The following is a 14,323-nucleotide window of genomic DNA, read 5'->3' on the forward strand; positions in this document are numbered from 1 at the left end:
AAAAAATGTAAAATGTTATTTTTTTATAACATTAAATTGATATAAATTTACCACGAGTGAAAAACACATAGATCTATATATGTTCTCAGTTAAAATTAATGATTCGGAAAAATTACAAAAAGTGTACGTTTCATATAAACTCAAGTACATCTAATAGTTTATCAAGATTTTTGATATTATATAAGTGTTCGCTATTTAGTAAATTTGTTACTTTTTTTCATTAACAAAATAAGATTAAAAATTAGCCTATATATATATATATATATATATATGAATCATAATATGTTTTTACTTGTTTTATGGTAAAACAATTATTTTATATTAGCATGTCCGTTGTTTACTGATACTTTACCAAAGGTTAACTTAGTTGAGACACATTTATCGAAATCTATTCATAAAATCTATATATTTTTTTTAACCTTATTTACTTATACCAATTTTAAGCTATATTTTTTTATTTAAATGTTGAAATCTTCTAATATAACTTTTAATTAAATGTATTGGTTTTTAATATTTTTAACATTAGTATTCAGTTTAAAAATTTAAATAAAAATAACACAAAATGTCAATTAAATAAAACTATATATTATTACTAAGGAAATCACTTTTTTTTTTTTTTTTAATTAAAAACAATCAAATCATATATATATTTCTGAATATTTGGTGAACATTTAAGAAAATTAAAAAAAAAACTGCTTATCATTAATCTCACTAAATAATATCCATTTTACCAAAGTAGCTATAAGAATTGAATTTCAAGAATGTTTTTTTTTTTAGAGCTTAGTTTATACATAATATTTTAACTGAGCGTGATGGTTATTTTTCGGAAATATGGTAGTGTAACATGTTACGAGTCATAAATTGTTTATTTCGTTTGACAAATGTGAACGATATCTTCATATAAAATTACCTTTATTTTTAATGCTGTTGTATTATAATATTTAATATGGATTTGAAACACTTCTTTTGAAATATTTTGCTTTAAAAATATTAAACTTTTGTACAAATTTACAAAATAGGACAAAACTATTCACGCTTTTTCTAAAGGAATTTCTATTTTTTAATGGTAATATAATTTGACCAGGAAGATCTCAATGATCTATTATAATGTATCTTTGGTGTAGCATTGTAGCGTGATGGAAGTTTATCTGAAATATTATTATAGTCGATTACACATCGATAGCCATAATACCATTATGGCGTATAACAACAATTGAGTTTGGGAATTCTCAGGGAAAATTGTCCAAGCGTTTTTTACGAGTGGTTCGAACGATCGTTTTAAGAATCCCATGATCTGTGAACGCACATCCGGTCCCTAGAGATACTTAAAGGTTTTAGTGTCATTCGATTGTGGAATTGGACTTTACTGTAGTACGCAAATGTCGCTTCAATGCGTCCAAAGTATGAAAAAATGCTGATATACCTGTATTATATTATATCCTATAGACTAATCGTATATTAAGAATTAATATATCATACTCATATTTTTACCAGGAAGTTATAGATAGGTATTTTTATATTTTTTCTTATATTCGTTCTTTTCATCAATGTCTTATAATGTATAAATTTATAAATTTTAACTGTAGTATTTTAATACTATATAAGTCATAGTAAATAAATACCACTCTTGACATTATTGCCTCGGCGGCACAACATTAAAATTATATTCTAATTTTTCAATCACACAAAAATCAATTAAAAAGTACTAGCTTTTCCCACTATAAAAACGAGTAAAAAAAAACTAAAAAAAAAAATCTTGGTTTGTTTCTTATTGTACCGTTTATTAAAATAAACATTAAATATCAGACTAGTTCCACATTTCTAAATTAAAACTCAGGATACAATCCGGATTGTCATACTATTGACATTAATATTATGTAATTAAATGAGTTTTAAAAATATCTATATTTTCTAATTATTTTCCAAAATTAATGTAAACAATATTCTCATTTATCACTTGCCATGACCATTTATTTATGTTTATATTTTTATAACTACTTAATGACTACAGTAAATCTTTACAAAGATTGTTTTTCTACAATCTAATTTTACAAATCAAAATGAACTACTTCAAATTGATCCAGTTTCTTTTTATTTATGAGGTTTTATTTTTATTGTAATATTATTAATAAAATTAATTTTATAAAAAAAAAATTATATATATTTCATATTTATTTAGTATCATATAATATGCGTATTTATTGATAACAAATTTCCCAATAAATATATTATACATAAAATTAATTTTATAATATTGGTAATAAAAACATGTATATTATACATACTAAAAATAGTACCTGTGATATGTTTCATTTTCCGGCAACAGTCTTGGGTTCATGAAAAACATATTACCATTAGTTTCGATAATAGTCTTCATTATTTATGTTTGTATTATTATTAGTTATTACTATTTTTAGATAAAAGGTCGGTTACCGTTATTTTTTTTCCACGTAATAATAAATTATTTATTGTTAAAGAAATAAAATACCCTTTTTAAAAGCTGAATGGTTTGTTATTTATACATATTTTTTTATAAAAATTCCAATCGATCACATCATATATTAAAATGTAAATATGTAATAATGTAGTTATGCACTCTACTCCTAATTTTATTGAAACTGAAGATTTTATCAAATTTACTTTAAGTTAAAAAGATATGAATATACACATATGTGCTTTTTATAAATTATAAAACGTCATCCAAATATACCATTCTTAATGATTACAAACAAAAAATATTTATGCTTTATAGAATTTATTTAATATTTTTAAAATTGAAAATAACAATCTAAAAAATAAAATTATTTTACTCTACGGAATATTTTAATGGTACCTTTGTATAATTTAAAATTATAATATTCGTTTAATAATCACTAACGTAGTTGTTACATAAAAAATAATACCTTCTTGAACTTTGTTTGTCAAACAAGATTAATTATTTAAAATGATAGAATATTAAATTATTTTCTATCAGAGTATGCCAGAAATCGATTTCAATATTGCAATATTTCATTGAGATTTTGTGATGAATTTTCCTACAGAGTAAATGAATCAGCCAAGTTATTGACGACCAAACCATAAATAAATTAAGCTATGGTTGATGTACTATCTATTATTTGTTTCGTCTTTTAGTATAACAAGTAGTGGCACTTTTTAAGACAATACTGCTGTCATAAGTCACTATGTCGAAACTCTAAAATTATAGATTTTAAAGAAAAAAGAAAACAGCTTTTAACTATAAATTAGTTTGTAGGGCATAAATAATAAGTTTTTTAAACAATAAAATATGGTAGGTATATTATTATATGGACTATAATATTATATAACTACAAAAAACTATTAACCTAAAAAAAAAGCTTTTTATATATATATATATATATATATAAATATATTTTTAAAGGTTTTAATGTACTTACTAATCATAAGTTCAAATGCATCAAAGTACAAAAACATGTATTTTAAATTACTGCCAAAATATTTCAGATATTATTCAGTTCATCAGTGTGTTCATTATACGTGATGTATAATTTGTGTCTTAGAATTTTATTTATTAATATACATTGTATTGGCATTTAGATACAAAATATTAAATAAACTAAAAAAGGAATTTTCTATTATTTGTATATTTTATAAAAATACTAAGAAGAAGAAAAGGTACAAATATAGTAATTTAAAAATAAAATACTTAATGACACTTGTAAAATAAAATTAAGATGTTAATTATTTATTTTAATTTAATATTATATAACTATTTGTTTCTTGTATAAACTAATTTATGTACATACTTTCTTCTAAGCTACTTTAAATTAAAATTATATACATTTTTAAGAAAACCATAATAATTATTGCGGAAATTAAAAAATCAGAAAATATTTTATTAATAGACACTAAACGTTGATTTTGACTAAAATAGAGTTATGAGTCAGGTAGTTTTTATGACAGCATTATGTATATAAATATGTGTTTAGTTATCGTTTGAACGGTGTTTATCTAATTACTAATATATAATAAAACCCATGTACAAGATTATTAAAGGTCTAACGGTTTCATTGATATTTTAAATGTAAAATGTATTAAATATATGTTCATTATAATAAAATACGTTTTAACTAAAACTTAAAATTTGCAATGCCAAAGCTGTGTAGTTATACTATTTTTTTTTTATAGTTTATAGAACATAATTTACATTGAACGAAATATTTATTTACTATTATAATTGTTTCCGGGAAAAATGCAATAGGTCAATTTTTTTCAGGTAAAAAGTTTGATGTCCGTCACATTTTTCCACGAAATTATAAAGTACCTAGTTATCGTAAAATTAATAAAAATACCTTTTATAAATTCTGAATAGTTCGAAAAATATTGATATATTATTATCATGTGTGATAATAATAACTGTAAAAGTTTACAATAATAATATATACTATTTCATCATCTTGTTCGGTTTTTCAGTTTATAAATATACAACAAAAATGAATCATACTCAAATAAGATTGATCTAATATATAGATGGTTATTTCGAATTTATATCTAAACAATAGAGTTTGAGATTAAAGAAACCCATATATTAGGTTTTATTATAACTCTTTAAAACTAATTTCAGTGTAGTTTCAAGAGTGCATAATAATATTGATTGTATAGTGGATTCCGACTATATTTGGGTGAAAAAAATAACATCAATCACGAAAAATATCATTTGATAACCAATTTTAAATGTACTGAAATAAATGTACACGTATTTATGTAACTTTCATTATAATAATTACAATAACGATTACATTTTTATTGTTTTGTTAAACCTCTAACAAAAGTATTTTGAAATATGAATATAATATCTTATATAAATATTATTATTGCTTTGCACTTCTTGAATTATAATATTAAAGTTTATAAGAAAACCATTATTTATCATTGAGATGTGTCTACAGGCTACAGCAGTATATTATCATTACTATCATTATTATTTATTACTTTATTTTGTTTTTGTACTTTTCACGTGTTACATTACGTCTTATATCATAAAATAATAATTCCATAGTGATAATTCCTGAACAGATGTCATAATAGTGAAAATCGCTTAGATAAAAATGGTAATAACAACAGAATTCCGTTTGTAAAAAATAAAATATTATTACATCTAATTCTATGAATATCGACTAAACAAAGCACTATAGTTATTATAACGAATCAGTGTAATATTATGTCTAGCTTCTATGGCGCTAATACCGTATACTTATTGTATCAGTGATAATGAGATAAATATCTTGTCGCTGTATTATCTTAACAGTGATAGTCTACGGTAAGCTTGTAACTCGTAAGTTATAATGAACATAATATACATAATAATATAAATAGTCTGAAATATTTATTACAAATATCACTAAAGTAAAATTAATAAAAAATATATATCGGTTGCAGTTCTAGTTAGTTATCAGCTATGTTCTACTATTTATTATTTATCTTGTACTAATTTCAAATGTGTTTAAATTTTTAACATCCTTACCTTTTTAAACTAAATTAAATGCTACAAATGTTAACACGATTCTTTACGAGCACTTCGAATTCGATATTTGTTGTAAAAAGTATAAAACTTACAATAATATATTACTTTAATATTTTACGAGTACATAAAAATATATCATTACTACATCAGCCATCTTGTGCTACAATAAATGTGAAATACCTAGTCTACCGATTTATATCAGGTTTTGTAAATTAAGTGATTTTCAAATAATATTTTATATTATTATATATAATATAATTTATAAAGAATCAACCATGTTTAATTATATAATATTGGGAGAATTATATTTAATATAAAAGCTTAATAATTATAATAAATATTTGAGCGTACCGTATTATGTACTCGTATGTTGTCAAATTGTTGATAATATTTTTTTATACATATATTTATTAGGTACTTAGGTTACTATTTCAACGTCTATACTATATGCGTATACATTTCATTTCTGGATATGATGGAGAAGATATATTATTTTTATAATATGTAGTAAAAATTAAAAACACAAGCTTTCAAAATGATTTTGAACCTTATTCATCTATCCTCCAAACTCCATTCAGGTGGTTTTATATATGCCACATGTAGTTACATAAATCGTATCCAAAAGGATAATATCTTATTTTTCAGATTAAAGTATATTAGGATTTACGTAAAATTTTTATGTTAAATGAAACTGGAATGTATAATATAATATAAAATACACAAACTTACGTATAATTATACGCGAGGAGAAAGACTATTCAGTGAAAAAACCCTAAAATATTAATATATCTTATACTATATTTATGAATTTTTAGTTAAGAACCATGCTATTTACGAAACGATTATTTAAATTTAATTTTTAATTTGAATAGAACATTAAATTAGATTGTTTTAGATTCAATAATACACTGTGTTTAAATAAATAATTCTCAGTAACAATGGAGATATTTAAATAACTTTTAAATTAATTAAATAAAATTGTGAGCATTTCTCATGTATACTATATATTATTAATTTCTTTGTGCAATCTAATATAAATTTGATTTAATAATAAATATTCATGAAATATTAATAAATGATCATTAGAATATGTACGCATAATCGTCTGAAAACATATTTATTTATTGAGCAATTACTTATCCTTTACCACGCTTTATGACGTATCTATTGTTCATAATTATTTATCTTATCATTTAAAATTAACGTAATAAAATTATAATATAATGTGAGAATTTTTTGGCTTTACTGTTTTTCATTTTTATAATCGATATTTTTAAAGTCAGTTTTAAGTAAAACAGGCAACAGCAAAAAGCTAAGTAGCATTTGGCTTATTTTAATCAGTTAAGGCAATTCAAATGAGACGTGGCTATTAAATTTTTACAATAACAAAATATTCTTCCCATCGTTTTAGCTTTTAAGCGTTTATGAGGAGTTTAGACTAATTTATTCTTTTAGGCATCAAAATTTTCTATATTATTCAATAATCTTCTTTATTTACTCTAGATATTTTATTTAAATGATCTAAATTTCTTTGTATTTTATAGAGCCGACGATTTTGTAGTCTTTCTTGTGGAAATATCTTATTAGGTTTGGAAACTGGTAAGTATAATGAGTCGTGATATATTTACCAGTTTCTAAACCTAATAAGGTATTAGATACTACGATTCATTATATTATTCTATATTAATAAATTTAGTAACTATACATTTTTTAAAACCCAAATGTAGTTATCTTTAAAAATAATTTTTCAAATTTTTTTAATTAATAAAATCAACTTGTTCACAACCATAGTTTTATGGTTAATTCACTTTTTCTATAATAATATTAAATTTCTGAAATACTTATTTGGTGTAAAATAATATTTTTAACAATAATATCTATTATACCACCTTTAGAACAAAATAAAAACTTCAATATTAGTTAACTAAAAGTTATTATTACTGTTAGATTAAAAAAAATATATTCAAAAAAAAAAAATATAACGATTTAGATTAGTTTGTAGTAATATAATCTAAAAATAACATATTTCATAGCAAACTATTAGAACAAATTGCTACCTGTAGTATATATTATAAAATTAATAATTTAATGGTACATTAAATGGTATATGATTCATGTCAATATTAAACTTTAATTATCTTATAACTAAAAAAACATACTTATTAATTTAATTAAAACTTACTTTTTTGTTGATTTAATAAGAGTACTTAAATATTTATAATGATTAAATTATTCATAATTGAGTTTTAAATTACAAAAAAACTTAAATATTTTGAATTGATTTTAACATCAGGTTTAATAGGATTTTATATTGTGAGTGCACAATATTTTTCAAAGTATATTAGTATTATTGAATAAGATACAATAACATTAGGATAGAGAAAAGTCAATTTTTGTAGAAAGTCACTCAACATAATTAATTTTTTAGAGTTAAGTATTTTTAGAAGATTATTATAATTAATTGTATTTTTATTAAATATGGAATTGTATAAAAAGTAGTATACTTGTTGATAATATTTTATAACATTTTAATTGATTTAATTTTACTTAACAATTAGTATGATTAGTAAATTATTATTTTGAAAAACCCTCTTTAAAAATAAAACAATAAATAAATTACATAAGCTCACAATGGTTCATTAATCTAATATTAATTAATTGTACGTTTTATTTGAAAAAAAAAATCCTATACCAATATTATAAGGACGGCGTTATATTTAAGCAAAAGTGGTACATCGTTACAGCAAAGGACAAACATAAATGATATTATATTACTGTATTTGTTTTTTTTTTTTATTTAAATTTAATAATTTATGGTATTATTATTTCTTGATAAGTGACAACTCAACTTAATATATTATTTATTCATGGGTAGGTATAATTTATTATTTCATAACATAACAACGTAATAACATATTGTAAACAATAATATGTTTCATCATTACAATACAATAATATAATGAATTATAAATTATGTCGGTATACATAGTATGTAACGAATTATTTTTGAAATTTCTCAATCATAATGGCGTTAGTGTATTACAGTATTGTAGTCACCCTAGTATTCACTGACAAAATAATAATATACAATTCAATGAGTTATGGGTTGTTTTTTTTTTTGTGTGTTCTTAGGTCGATCGATTCACACGTATTTCAAGATCAGAAGACCGAAAAACGTTCGTCTCTCGTTCGACGGTATCGTGAACAGGGCAAACTCGCCGTTCGTGTTGACGCTGTGCCTGCCCGAGCCGCTTAATCATAATTCTGCTGAGGTAAATAAGTGTGCACTTTCGTGCAAATATATAGTTGTAGACTGCGCGCCGCCGTTACTTCGTTTTTTTTTCGTCAGAACTTCAGACCTTATTATAAAAAATTAAACATTCACATACTGTACATAAGTACAACCATTACTTTATTGAAGGTTAGGTTTTTATTATAAAATGTAATCGATACGTTACACGCGAGACGCGTACGCAATATGATGACGCGTTTTACAGCTGTTTACGTTCTCGGTATTTTCGCTCCAGATCTTCTCTGCAAATCAAATACCTGTCAACGCGCTCCCGACGGGATCATCGGATTAAGCTCTGATAAGTCATTACGGCGGTCTTCTACGGGCATAGATCTAGTGGGGGCGCGTCGAGAAAATGTCACCAAATCAAATAAATATATTATGGTTTGCCGAGAAAATGGTTTATCGGCTTAACTATAGCAGATGCAGCTGCACACTGCGCAAATACTGTTAGCTAAAACATGCTTGTTTTTAACTTATTGTATTCAAACGTAATTTTTTGTTTGATTGTCGTCGTAGTAAGAAACTAAGAAGACGATATTATGTTTGTATGATACCCATACTTACCCACTGCAGCTTCCATCTATATACATGTTCAAACGGCGAAACGAAATCACGAAAAATCTTGACTACTTACTGCACGGCGTCTTTGTCAGTACTTACTAGATTTTAAACACTATAAACACCATTTTTATAGAGAAAAATATTTTCAATTTAACGTCATTATGATATTGGCATAACGTTTTTCCAAAATCGTTTCTCTGCCTCATGCATATAATTAATATTATATAATATTTATTATTTTTTTACAACATACATGTCTAATTAAATAATACAGTAAATTTGTATTATATCAAACGTCACTATCTCGAATTTTTGTTATTTCAAGCTGCATTAAAATCCTCTTGAAACCATCATTCACTTAAAATCAATTTGCTCTCGATAACTCGAAATAAAGTTAATCGTTTTTCGTTATCTCGAGTACACAAATAATATTTTTTTTACTGTAAGAACAAAAAAATTCGTATAGAATACAGTGAAATGAAATATGAACGTAATTAAATGTCCATAGAATACATTTTTACATTCTTTTAAAAACAAAAATATTATTAAATAAACTTTAATGACAGATTTTTTAAAAAGAATTAATTTGTGCATTATTGAATATTAATATAGTATTAGTATTTTAAGTATTCAAAATATGAATTTTAAACCAATTTTTCAGTTTGTTTAAGAATGTTAATAAAATGTGATATTTCGAACTTTTTCTTGTTTCCGTGAGATTCGACATAACGAGAATCTACTGTTTTCTATGCGAAATATTTTTTGAAATATTTTTTTTTCATCCAGAATTCTGAACAAGCAGTTAATTAGTTATGATAACAATATAAGCGTTTTAAGTTTAGATTAACGGAGTACCCGAGAAATATTAAGTCATAACTGCGTTCATCTTAATTTATATACACCTATTACAGGACTCAAATAAATATTCTGCTTTGGAAAATGAAACAAAAAATTATGTTGCATTAAAAAATTTAAATAAAATATTGTTTTAAAAATACATAAAATTATATGAAAAATAATATCATAATAAACTTTTTGCTATAATGAGTGTATAATACTTAAATGGATCACATAGTATATATATATATATATATATAAGTAATTTTTATACATGGGTAATATATTATTACGCAAAATATAGTGTGCTCAAATGTGTGTAAGTGTGTAGGTTTTAGTTTCTTATATTTATATAAGATAATTATCCTCGAAATTGTCTTGAATACGTAATTAATCTGGTTTATATTAAAGTAACATAGAGTATATAAACGGGTTAATCTGCAGATTATTCCCAAACTTTTCCAAGGTAAAGAACAAATTAATGGGTATCTGGGGTCTGATAATGTTGTTATCATTTACCAAAACTGCATTTTAATTAACAGTAAACCTTCAAATCGGAATAAATAACAACATAAATTACAATATCGATAAGTTACTTGTTAATCTGATTTGTCACTTTTTTCGATTAGGACAGTAAATATTTTATTTTTTTAATATTATATTACATCGGAAATATATTACTCAATGCAAAATGGCTATACAAAAGAGTTAGCGTTATTACCAGGTACCTACCCCATTTGTACATTATAAACCTTTGAATAATATTATTTATATAAAATTTATGCAATATATCGGTATGAAGATTTAATATCCTCATTCCTCATATACGTGTAATGTATACACGTAATACACGATTTATATATATTGTTCAACAATTGCTGGTGGTACCTACTACATACCTACATAATACATAATAATATTACCTTTTTAATAATTTTGTAATTTATTTTTTTTTTTATAAAAATACAGTAAAAAAGTCTATTATTAAGTGTAGAGCACTTTAGTTCTATCGCATAGTAGTTATTAAAGGTAAAGTGTTTATTTTTATTTATTATTATTATTTCGCAAAAAATCAATCAAAAACAATTATTGTTCGTGATAATTAAAAATTGCAATTCAACTTTAGTAATAACTATGTTTTCTAAGTAGTCATTGCAGTGCTTATAGAATTGTGGTTGAGTAATATGTATACATAAATATAGGATTCTATAAGCAATAAATAATACGTCGAACTACACAAGATTCGAAAATCTGTGACGTTGAAAACTCGTCTAATTAGTGTTCTAAAACGTCGAACCATTAAAATACGCGCCTAGGTATACACGTGCGGTTGTGTGCGCGATGGCTGCTCGGTTATTTAACATTCACCAAAAACCCTCATTTGCATGTATACGTGTACATAAACATATAATATGTATTGTACACTCGCCGAATATGTGTACATCTACAATGAATGTTTCAGTATATTATATATTCGCTAGCTGTGAAATAATGACGTGCGATTGAACGCCCTTTGGCGTTTTCTTCGTTCCATTCATACGGGTAGGTAGAGGTACTACCCGTAATTTCGACAAGGACGATGAAAACGAGTGAAGGTATTATATTATTGTACGTACGTAGATCGAAAACTCTCGAGAACCTACAGGTAGGTACTCCATATTAATAATATGTGTGCAGTGTACACTGTTATACACACAAAATGTATAACACGCGTATAAAATAATATATATTATAGTGCACACTCAATAATATAGGTAGGGTTTTTATTTGCGGTAAAAACGTCGTCGTGGTATGTAAAACAGGGGCTCTTCCAGCCCCGCAGTACAATAAAATATACATATACATATATTATAGTCAAACGGGTCAATTATTCAAATTCGGGAATTTCGAAAATGCATTTACGTTAGAGCACCGCGTGACGGCAATTTCAACCATTCCGCGGCGGAACCGAACTCTAAATTTATTTTGGTTTTTTTTTTTTATGCGTTTCGCGCTTATCGCTGTTCCGTTTGCATATTATTACCGCGCGGCGATTGATGCCCACGACGGTTTGTGTGTTGTAGTCAGATGTACGCGTAGATGTGTCGACGTGTCGGAATTTCGCGATAAACGGCGAATCATTAAAATAAAGTCGTCCGATTAATTTACTCCTCGGCGAGGCGCGTACCTACGTGATTTGGTCGTATAGTAGAAGAGGTTGTTAGTGACGAAAACGGGAAACGGGAGAAACGCGCTATAGGAGATCGTTATGGGGCACTATAAACAGAATCGGGTTCGCGATGACATGACGCGCAATATTTGCTGCGGTAGGTGCCGATCATGTTATTGGCCCAGAAGCAGCAGAATAGAGGGAAATAAAAAAATAACAACATAATACCCCATTTGGGCTTAATATTATATTTGTATGTTTTGAGTATGACTCAGACGGCGACAATGGTTTTCGTAATAAAATATTATGTAGGCGCAACGTCTATATACATATTATACACTTTTCTTGAGCTACGTTGTTTGCAATATTGACCAAATATGTGCACACGTGTCTCCTGTTGAAAACGAAATCTTATACTTATACGGCGAAAATGTTTCACTCGTTTTATATATTATATTGTTATATCGATGCGGTGAGAAATATTACGTATTCACGGACGCACGTCCAAATCGTTAACCGACGTGATATATATACAGTACTTATCACTTTATAAGCAAAAATACTGTAGATGAGCGAATACAAATTTTCAGTCATCTATTATACACACAACAACAATAATAATAATATTTCTATACGGATTTATCGACGAATAAACTATACATATATTTACTGTGACAAATTTGCGTTTTCTACGATGATAATAATAATAAAATTAAGAAAAAAAAATGTTGATGTGTTCCATAGTTTTTATTGACAATTTTTTTTTTTTTGCATTTACTAAGGGTTTGGAGTTCAAAGGACAAATGGTTTTGTGCAACGAGTCTGGATCGTTACTGTACGTCGGTTCGCCATTGCTAGACGGACTGGACAGTCTGACCAGCAGAAGCCTGTTCATTTCAGACATACCATTACACGACGCCACCAGAGACGTGATATTAATTGGCGAGCAAGCTAGGGCTCAGGTATGAAACTCACTTAATATATTCGTGTAAACTTAGAATAATATCCGATTTAAAGGGAAATAACTGAAACACGACAATAAAAATTCTATCGATTAATGGCGTTCGACAGATAAATTAAGAACATTAATATAATAATACTGATAGTTATTAACACAATAACACGCATAATTTATAATATGTATTTGCTCGGATCGCATATAATATTATCTATATCTTAGTATAATATTATATAATATTTAAATTTATACATTTATGCAGCGATAATACACCTGGAAACTATTGAACAGATTGGTGTCTAAATTCGCACACATATTCTTTTAGATTTTTTTTTTTTTTTGGGGGGGGGGTACTCATAGATTAATTCTCTAACCCTTATGGGTTTTCATAAGGTGACTTATACACAAAGTTCGTTTTGGGTCACAAAAATTGAAAAATTGTTTGTTTATAATATACAATCTAATATTGGTTATATAAATAAGAATGGACTTTGTATGATATATATAAATTATAAATCATGTTTGTATTATTTTGTAGCTATTGTTTACACAAAATCACTCGACAGATATATTTTGAGAACGATTACAATTTTTTTTAAATATATTAGGAAAGTTAGAAAGAAGTTTGAAATACGTTAAAAAAATATACCATTATATCCAATCCACCACAGGTGAATTGCCCATCACGGTCAAATTAGTTCACAAAGCGAGGTACTTATCCGGAGTCTCTTTGCCTGCGGAGTAGGTATACTTAAGTAGAGATACATGTATAAAGCACCGTATTTTATATACTTCATATTTTTCTTGGGTGGAATCGGGTTATACAGCTAGTATCATACAAAATACAATATACTATAATATATTATATTGAGTCGTTATAATATCACGTGCATCCTAACGACGATATTTCCGGTGAATCGACTTCAGAGTAAAAGCAGTTTAAGTACTTCGGAAAAAAAACGTCAACGACGACTACCTTGGTGCGACAAAACAGTCGTAGCGGGTAGCATAATGTTACGA

General features: G+C 25.7%; 1 protein-coding gene across 2 annotated transcripts in view; it reads left to right on the forward strand.

Moving 5' to 3' along the window:
- The window catches only part of LOC113556210 (head-specific guanylate cyclase), a 238,113-nt gene that overhangs the window by 121,864 nt on the left and 101,926 nt on the right, over positions 1-14,323 (forward strand). For both annotated transcript variants that reach the window (XM_026961037.1, XM_026961029.1), the window contains exons 8-9: positions 8,636-8,775; positions 13,128-13,307. In XM_026961037.1, the coding sequence (XP_026816838.1) occupies positions 8,636-8,775; positions 13,128-13,307 (320 nt within the window). The remainder of the gene's footprint in view (positions 1-8,635; positions 8,776-13,127; positions 13,308-14,323) is intronic.

The sequence above is a fragment of the Rhopalosiphum maidis genome, chromosome 4 (assembly GCF_003676215.2).
Source record: "Rhopalosiphum maidis isolate BTI-1 chromosome 4, ASM367621v3, whole genome shotgun sequence".
NCBI lineage: Eukaryota > Metazoa > Arthropoda > Insecta > Hemiptera > Aphididae > Rhopalosiphum > Rhopalosiphum maidis.